General features: G+C 44.5%; 1 protein-coding gene and 1 long non-coding RNA gene across 5 annotated transcripts; one reads left to right on the forward strand and one right to left on the reverse strand.

The window, feature by feature from the left end:
* Positions 1-260: 260 nt before the first annotated feature.
* Positions 261-3,604, reverse strand: LOC149364457 (uncharacterized). Of its 2 annotated transcripts, none has more exons than XR_016289198.1 (5): positions 3,458-3,604; positions 2,758-2,906; positions 2,495-2,645; positions 2,214-2,378; positions 261-1,839 (listed from the first exon to the last, which is right to left on the reverse strand). It is a non-coding gene; the product is annotated as an uncharacterized LOC149364457 (long non-coding RNA). The 2 variants fall into 2 exon arrangements; XR_016289199.1 differs by having other exon boundaries at positions 2,758-2,814; positions 3,458-3,593.
* An 830-nt stretch (positions 3,605-4,434) lies between these two features.
* LOC149364458 (uncharacterized) lies at positions 4,435-8,053 on the forward strand. 3 transcript variants are annotated; one of them, XM_089570118.1, is made up of 6 exons: positions 4,435-5,054; positions 5,143-5,283; positions 6,280-6,341; positions 6,448-6,570; positions 7,787-7,813; positions 7,912-8,053. In XM_089570118.1, exons 2-6 carry the CDS (start codon positions 5,196-5,198, stop codon positions 8,011-8,013), a joined length of 402 nt encoding a protein of 133 aa, XP_089426244.1. In that variant the 5' UTR covers positions 4,435-5,054; positions 5,143-5,195; the 3' UTR covers positions 8,014-8,053. The 3 variants fall into 3 exon arrangements, with proteins under 3 accessions (XP_089426244.1, XP_089426243.1, XP_089426245.1); XM_089570117.1 differs by having other exon boundaries at positions 4,435-5,283; XM_089570119.1 differs by having other exon boundaries at positions 4,435-5,283; positions 6,448-6,564; positions 7,912-8,052.
* Positions 8,054-8,774: the final 721 nt, after the last annotated feature.

Here is an 8,774-nt window from a genome sequence, read left to right on the forward strand (position 1 = left end):
TAAGGAGCCCAACGGTAATAGTTTAAAAGTTAACTATTAAATATTGGTTAACAAGCCTGCTAGTTAGCACGTCTTAGCTGCATTATGATGTACTACACCACTGACAATGCTATGCCAGAAAAAGTGCGCATCTAATTCAAATAGCTTATTTTTAAAAATTGCAGAAAGTCTTAGGTGAAACACCCTGTATATAGTGTGAAGGACGGACGGAATGATGAGCCATTAAAGGCTTTCGCCTTAATATAATTGTTCAAGATATATAGAGGTATCAAAGACATTCTTTTATTCAAGCATCGTGCCCAGCCCTGTTAGACATCAAGTGCGCCAACAGGTCAAATTACGCGCGGCCCTCTGACAGAGCCGTTGACTTTGTTACTTTCGGCTCTAAGCCCCGTTTGCAGCCTTCGAACATCGAAGCTCCCTAAGATAAAACCGCAGCCCTGGCTTATTCGTTCCTTATGTTTTCGCCTTTGGATCGTTTCGAGCGGAGAATTTAACATGATGAATGTTAATCATGCAGCTAGTTAGTTAGTTAGTTTGTGGGGTTTAACGTCCCAAAGCGACTGAGGCTATGAGAGACGCCGTAGTGAAGGGCTCCGGAAATTTCGACCACCTGGGGTTCTTTAACGTGCACTGACATCGCACAGTACACGGGCCTCTAGAATTTCTCCTCCAAAGAAATTCCAGCCGCCGCGGCCGGGATCGAACCCGCGTCTTTCGGGTCAGCAGCCGAGCACCATAACCGCTGAGCCACCGCGGCGGCCCGTAATCATGCAGCTGGCCCAAGCAATTATACTGCTTGTCCTGTATAGAAAAAAACGTGGCGTACCTAGCTGTCGCGATTAAGTACTCCCCGCCCACACCTCATGTAATACTCCTTTAATGCGGCCTTTTTGGACCAAGTAAATAAATGAATAAATAAGTAAATAAATAATGTTATCCCAGCATGCATCCTTGAGAAAAAAGCGCCCTAGGTACTTTGATGGAATTCACTGCTGCCTGGCTTTAATTTCGCTAGATTCAAGCTCTTTGCGCAATCTATAAACTCTTAACTAGGCTGAAACCCACGAAACACAAAAAGCGCTAATAGACGTCTAAAAAAAGTCTCGGAAAAAAAAGCTTGACATCTAGAAGAAGTTTCATCTGAGCAGTGTTTTAGACTTAGACGTTTACTAGCCCTCTATTAGCTCTGCTAACGCTACGCTTGTATACGGCTAGAAAACTTCTGAGGTAGAACTTTTCTAGAATTTTTTTAGACGTTCCTTTTTTTTTCCGAAATCGGTGCCTGTAATATCTTACGCATTTCAAGACTGATTTTTAGTGCTGCCTTTAAACCCTCTAAATCTTTAAAAATGTTACAGTTCATTTTTCTGGTATACACTCAAAAATGAACTCAAAGCTGATTTGCAATGACCCGAACAATAAGCCCACATTACAAGGGATGTATGGCTGTAGTAATGAGCCATAAATGCATGTGCTAGCACACTTTTCAGTCACTGCGTTACTCTTTATTGAATCCAGTGCATACAACCACACAATAAAAGAAAGGGACCAGGAAATTAATGTTAGAAGCCATGGAGGAGGTAGCTTCACTGGTTTGGCTGACATTACAATGGTAAGCACTTGGATGGCGGGAAAGTGTCGAGCAGCAACCAATTGTTAAATCAAAAATTCATTTGGCCCCAGGCCTTGTTCACAACGGATGCGTTGATGATCAAGTTGCTGTGATGTGGATGGCAATGAAGAGCTCGCTAGGTGTTCCAAACATCGCTTTTCTTGCAAGGAGGATACCAACTAGACGGTAACAAGGGGAAGTCAAATCCAGCTCTGTTCAGCAGCCTGCAGAAGTGAAAATTTAATATTAGAGTAACCAAAAGCACAGTCAGTCAGGTGCATGTAGAATGGCCAATGAGGAGTCGGAAGCAAGTAAGACCAGGAAATGGCAAGGAGTGACAGCACAGGCAATAAAATAAGCTAACCAAAAACATATATGCATATGATGTCATTGCAAGCGGCATTTCAGCAGAGTGCTACGGCTCACCATAAACTCAAGAAGTCAATCACTGTGGAGGCCTTTAACAGAAGCAAAATTCAAACAGCGTGCATGGACACTGAAAGCCAAGCAGTCAATAGCAAGTGCACTGCCTTACTGTGATGCACACTGTACTCATAGAACCTCCTAAGCTGCATCTTGCAAACAGGCTTTCTCTTACCTGCAGGATGTGGCTGAATCAAAAGTGGTTGATGGTTGACATCTTGCACCGTCGCATGAAAACATAGCAGAGATGCTGCTGTCCTGGTAATGCCTGCATCACTTCAGTATACACCAGAGATGTGTTAAATCTTGGACCTTAACTTGACAGCCACACAGGGCACATCTGAAAGATAAGACAAATAAAAGTGCATGTGTATAAGGTTCCTAACACTGCATTGCCAAAGAAGCCCTTTCTAATCTGTACGATGAAGCTCAAACAGTGGGCAAGAGATTACTTACACCACTGCACAAGAAGCATTAGTCCAGGTTCCCACCTCAGAACTGAAACAATCTCCAGGCCAAGTCGTCTGAACAACCAAGTACAAGGTGCTGCTATTAATTTGCGTGAAACTAGACCAGGTCCTTGCTCCTCCGGCCAACAGTTGGAGTTCTAAAGGACAAACAAATAATGGGGCTTGTGGAATGAACATTAGCAAAGAGCCTAGACCTATACAAGAAATCATGAAGTGAAAGAAAGGGTGTCAGCTGCAAAGTGTGCTTACCAAGACTTGAGAAGTTGAGCAGGCAAGGAGGTCCCCTGAAAACCACTGTTGAACAGCCTGTACCCAAAACGAAATGTACACAGTGAAGTAGGGACAACGCCAGCTGTGCACGGTGCAATGGTTTTCCAAAAAAATAAAAGCTGCCATGCCTGCAAAGAGCCGTAGTACATCACTGCACTGTCAAACAGCCTGCACACATACAGAGCAGCACCACTGAGTAAACTACCTTTGTGCCGGGGCTCTCAATCGCAATGAAATAAAAGCTTGACGCAGTTAAGATAACCAACGCCTTTTTAACGCGAGTTTCACTGACGGCAATCACAGCAAGGCGAATTGGAGCACACAGGTGGCCAGATGAGAGTCCTTGGCAAGAATAAAACCGCGTAGGAAAAAATTCGCGCCTTACCAACGTACGCTTAAACAAAGCTGGTTGGTTTGAAGCTTTGTCACGTTCACCTTGTCATCGCCTTGGTAAAGAAAGCAACTCGCATGCGAGAGCAGCCTAGCTGTATCACTTTAACAAAAGCTCAAATACATGCAAATGCCCTGTTTTAATATATTCAACGCTGCACTTTGGTATGTAAAACACTGGCTGATATTGTTTTGTGTTTTGTAAACCAAATGTTAAATCAGGCGCGTTAGTGGCTTAGCCGGCAAAGCCGACGCTTTCACCACAGAAGAGAAATGGAAGGTTGCTTACTTTTGCGGAAAACCAGGCTCACATCTCAGTGCAACACTGGTAGTAAACGATACCGCAGAAAAAGGGGAAAGAAAATGCAAACTGCAGCGGCGTGCCAACCAGCGCGGAAAAAACTGCGCAGCGAAACTTACTACAACGTGCGCAGCATCCGCTTCGCGCGCGTAGCTATCGCTAGCCTCTGCAACGCCAAATGACCAAATGAAGTACTAAATTTCTAAACGTAAAAATAAACAAATCATCAAAGAACCAAAAAACAAATTGAATCTAATACTTTCAGGTAAAACTAAGCACTTGAAGCTTCCATTTTTTCTGCTTTAAACGGTTAAAACCACTTTGGCAAACTATCCTGCATCGCCACCGTGCGGAGCGACACTAAACAGCAAGCTGCGGCGTGACTCAAGAAAGATTGCCTCCAAGATACGCCGCCACGAAAAGATAGCGCGCGGGTGATCTGCGCGATAAACCGCGCGAGCGAGCTCGGCGAAGGCGGCGGGAAGGCGGCGAAGGCAGCGTGCGCTGCGCCTGTCAATCCGCATGCTGCCGCCAGCTAGCCGAGGCGTAACAGAGGCGTTCGCAACATGCAGCAAATTTTTTCACTCGCGTAACTACCGTCGGCTTTCAGGGTCATTATATGTTACCTAAATCCAGTCTTACGAGTGGTGGGTTAGCTGCACTCGATGTGGAACGTGATTCGGGCTCCGTAGGAGAAAACGCGCTTTCTGTGTTCGAATACAAAGAGCGGTCTTTGCACCGGCGCGCCTGCTCTTCGAAACGTCAAGCAGGAGAGCCATCTAATTTATTTGCCGTGATTTTACAGCATGTTTAATCCACGGTGGCCACTCTCTGCTGATTGCTGGCGCATCTCCTTGACGTGGTCTCAAGTTCCACGTGTTAGAATCAAGTCTAGAAAACATCTGACTACAGATGTTTCACAGAAGTTTCACAGCAAACGTCTGACTGCAGATGTTTAAGAGACGTCGCAGAGGAAACTTCTTCTTGTCGACATCTATGAGACGTTTGAACACAGCGCAAGACGTTTGTAGTCATTTGAAGCTGTTCCGAGACGTTCGTAAGACGTTTAGTGTTTCGTGGGAATCTACAGCCTGCGCTTTGCACTTCTGTCGGCCCTGTCTCCCTCCCGTAGATGTTTTCTCCGGGTCTACGGTGATACACACGTAACTCACAGAATTAGCCCGACAACCTCCAAATTGTATGGAAGATTGCACTTTCGTAACCTTTTGTCACACGCCGCCATCCTAATAAAACCAACATATCCTCCACCCTTAAAAAAAAAAGTGTCCTGAAACAAAAGAATGCTCAGCCAATAAGTTTACTGTTAGATCGTTGCAGTACTATAGTGACGGCATATCGTTTTTTTTTACTTCATCCTCGAGATAATCATTTCAGCGACACAAAATTATAACAGAACCACCTGTGGCCAGATCGCTCATTTACGGCCACAGTCGCGGCAACTATATAGTTGAAAGCTCTGATGGTTCAGCTTGCGCCAATGTCAACACGCAGCTTACGCCCAGCTCTGTCGCGGGTGCAGCTGATCGCCCCAGCGCTCTTTCGAGGCCTACAGAAAGCACACAGGGTAAATTTCTGTAGCCTTTTCTATAGTTGATTCAGGACGCGTCTGTGTGCCGAAGAAAGTTCCAGGCGTGCAGAATAGGTCTGTCCAGGAAGGAGGAGTTGCGGCGGTCCGCGGTCGGCGCCGATCAAGTCTTTGGGGGATATGTGTAGGACACCCAGACTCCTCTGTTGGTCGCTCTTACTGTGGATGCTTGAAGGGGAGTGTCTCGTCTTGGCCTACAAATGTGCCGGTGAGCAGCGCGGTCGAAATGCATCGTGTCGTCGAAGCACATCCAAAGAACAACAGAGGGCGAGTGTATAGTGCACGCGCTTGCAAGCGTCTAAACCATTCAGCGTTACTTGTTCAAAAGCGAAGACAACATTGTACATGCTGCAGAATTAAGAATTATCCAGCTTCTTGGGACTGCAAATTTGCCTGTGATACAACTCGCATACTCTTTCCTAATGTCAGCTCGAGGTCTATATACACTATAGCTACTACTATACTACCACATTTCCCGCACACAAGTCATGTATACACGAGGCCATCTAATATGCTCCGAATCTAGTGAGGAAGTACAGTGCCTCCAGGAAATTTCGGTGAGAGAAAGCCCATTAATACCGCATATGCTTCCTCAGCATGGGGGTCATCCATTACGCAATAACCCCTAATGCCCATCTCAAAAGAAATGGCATCGAGATAACACTACCACTTGGAAGTTGGGGCTCGGGTATGGTGCTTGAGCTGAGCTTTACAACGTTTGATGAGAGCAATTTCAAGCTTGAGGAATCAAATTTATGAACCGGCTTCAAGTGCGATTACATATGTCGTAGTCTCACAGTTAACAAAAGAGTGGCTGCAGGAGCGGGACTGATTATTGTAAAGTTGCCTCAAGATGTTAAAACGGTTCAATTTCTTGCCTCCTCTATGTTGCTTAGCGTACCGAGTACGTCTCAACCTTTATGCACCCCAGGAAAAAAATAATGTGACTTCATTGGGTAAGTAGAGCAATCACCACATTCTGGTTTACTGTCCTGGAAGCTGCAATGACGACTGTGAGACACAAAGCTCGCAGCACGTGCATTAGTGTCACAAAAGTATTTTTGATGAAACCGTTGTTTTGCTCTAGCCGCCCACATTTTCACGCATACATCCGTTATCAACGTCACCTCTTCATACCAAATAAGAGTCTTCAGATCTGTTACGACATAGGAAAACAAACACTGTGCATGCATTTCATTTTCAGAAGTCACCGACGCAGTGTTCGACCAGGCCTCGGAATGTGTCGTCAAGGTCATGCACCCCGCTGTGAGTCTTCATTCACGTGCAAGTGTCTCGCCTGCCGTATTGCGTCGTCATATACTGCACCTACTCTGCGCTCTGCCTTTGCTTTTTTTTTTCTTGTCTTACATAGATGATAGAGGCGTTCCAGAAAAGCAAGCCTTCTGCGAGCAGCGCATCTGGAATGCCAGACCTCCAGCGAGTCAAACAAGACTGGAACAAAAGTTGTACTGCGCAAGACAATAGCATCGTACGGGTTTGTCAGCATTTTATTCTAATCGTAGAAAAATAAATGCCACTGAGGCATATACCGACGGCAGGGCTATGGTTGCAGTAGTTCTCGACGGGCAGACAGCAGAGCGAGTAATACCCCGGTCACACAGTCTTGGCTGATTTCAACTACCTTCAACAAACAGTCTATCTCGAGGGAGATGTGCACCGTGTCGCACAGCAGCCCTTAAGGGAAGCAAAGAAATTCATAGCGAAAGGAAACAGACTTTATCCTTCGTAGGGTGAAGGGAGTACTGTCATTTCCAATATGCTTTTGAGTTCTCATGTTCTGAATAGGGAATTTGTTTCTGTTGCAAACAGCAAGTATTCCGTATTTTGAGTGATGGAAATCTACCCCTGTGCTTGGGCAGCATACCTTGCCCCATCAAGGGAGTGCACTAGAGGACAGTTTACTCCCCTTTTACTCCTTTCGTGTTAAGAGCGTACCATCGAACTGTGGCCCATTCTCAGATATACCGGCACTTAAATTGCAGCTTGGCTTATGAGCTACAATTTTGATAGCATTATACGTTTGCACAGCGGCAGCGATTACAAACCAGCTACGATAATCACCCTAGCCATTCAATTGAAACCAAAGAAAGCTATAATGGCAACGAGTTATTTGACGCACTATCTTAGTCACCTGATTAATGAGACATACCTTCTCCGTTCCCGGCATGTGCGCTATGCATGCAGTATTTCGCGCTCGCAAGTCGTATGCCGTCATGGCAACCATTCATTCGAAGACTTGTCCGCGTCTACATCGATACCATCTTGATATGACGAAGGGTTGATTGTGGAATAACGCCCAGCAGAGCGGGAATTCGGTTCGGGAAGCAAACGCGGGCACATGCCGTAATAATGACTCCCCCCCGTTAGTGGATAGAGAAGCTGAAGCTAACACAGGTTTCGACTGCTCCTCATTTGCGACCAGCGTTCATCTCATGCAAACTTTGTAAGGGGCAGCAGATTAGACAGAAGGGCAATGCAGGCTCATTGGTAATTCACCCTGCAGAATTAGTGCACAGAAATAAGTCCAGGGGAGAACAAGCGCAAACTAGTAACAGATCAACAGGGATCGACGCACAGAATGGGAGAAGTGGATTCTATGTCCGAAATGAAAGTAGGCACTTGTGTTCTCCCCTGTTCATATTTGCGGGCAGTATTTCTGCACCTTTTTGATACACTGAATTCTGTTTCAGACTCGACTTCTGGTGCCAAGTCAGGTGGTAAGTACATTGCACTAACTGACCGGATTACATCCTTCCATCACTCTACACAAGCAGCTGTTCCCAAGGTCCTAATTCTGCTGATCTACTCTTCCCAGGATGATAACAAGGCCAGGATGGTATACATGATTGAAACTTGTCTGAACAGCAGCATCTTCACAACTCAGTTTGAGGCAAGTTTAATACCAACCACAGAATGAGCAACAGTTTCAGCAAGACTATTTTACTTTACAGGCATCACCTGCTGCCAAGTGATATTTGGATAAATAAATATGATTTTGAAAATATTTATGTGTGCCAACGCACGGAGAAAATGAAAACTGAGCAGACATATTTTGATAAAACTGCCTGCTACATAGTTAAAACACAATTCCTATCACAGCAGGCCAGTAAGAATTGCACCAGTTTCAAATGGATGCAAATTCCATATTTTTTTTTCAGCTTAAGGGGGGATGAGGGTCTTGAAAACTTTTTTTTTATTTGTTAACATATCTTTCTCAAACTTAGCACCTGGGTGTATCATTGAACGCTGATTTCGAATATGCATTTACATTTCAAATATATCAGCTGGAAGGAAATATATGGCAAAATAAAATATCCTAATTAGGTCATTTCTTACGGGCCTTTTTAGTAATTTATCAGTTAAATAAACATTTTTAAAGAATAAGCAGGCATTTGCAAAGGCCCAAAGCACATCCTAAAGCTAACAGAATGTCTACAAACTAATTTTGTTGATCATAAATAAACAACAAAGTTGGAAAGAAAAAATGACGTGGTGTTAATTGGCCCACACTTCGCCTAATTGCTCATATATCATGTTTAAAGGAAAAAAGAAAGCTTTAGCATGTGCTTTGGGCCTTTGCAAATGTCTACTTATTCTTAAAAAATCATTCTTTAACTGATAAATTACTCTAAAGGGCCGTAAGAAATTGCCTAATTTGAATGTTATTTTGCGATAAAT

Source organism: Amblyomma mixtum, chromosome 2, assembly GCF_055824585.1.
Source record: "Amblyomma mixtum isolate Tamu chromosome 2, ASM5582458v1, whole genome shotgun sequence".
NCBI lineage: Eukaryota > Metazoa > Arthropoda > Arachnida > Ixodida > Ixodidae > Amblyomma > Amblyomma mixtum.

Coding starts and splice junctions, on each gene's coding strand:
- LOC149364458 (XM_089570117.1), top strand. CDS start 5,196: ATGTGTAGGACACCCAGACTCCTCTGTTGGTCGCTCTTACTGTGGATG. Junction 5,284..6,279: donor CTTGGCCTACAAATGTGCCG/GTGAGCAGCGCG, acceptor TTTCATTTTCAG/AAGTCACCGACGCAGTGTTC. Junction 7,814..7,911: donor TTCTGGTGCCAAGTCAGGTG/GTAAGTACATTG, acceptor TACTCTTCCCAG/GATGATAACAAGGCCAGGAT.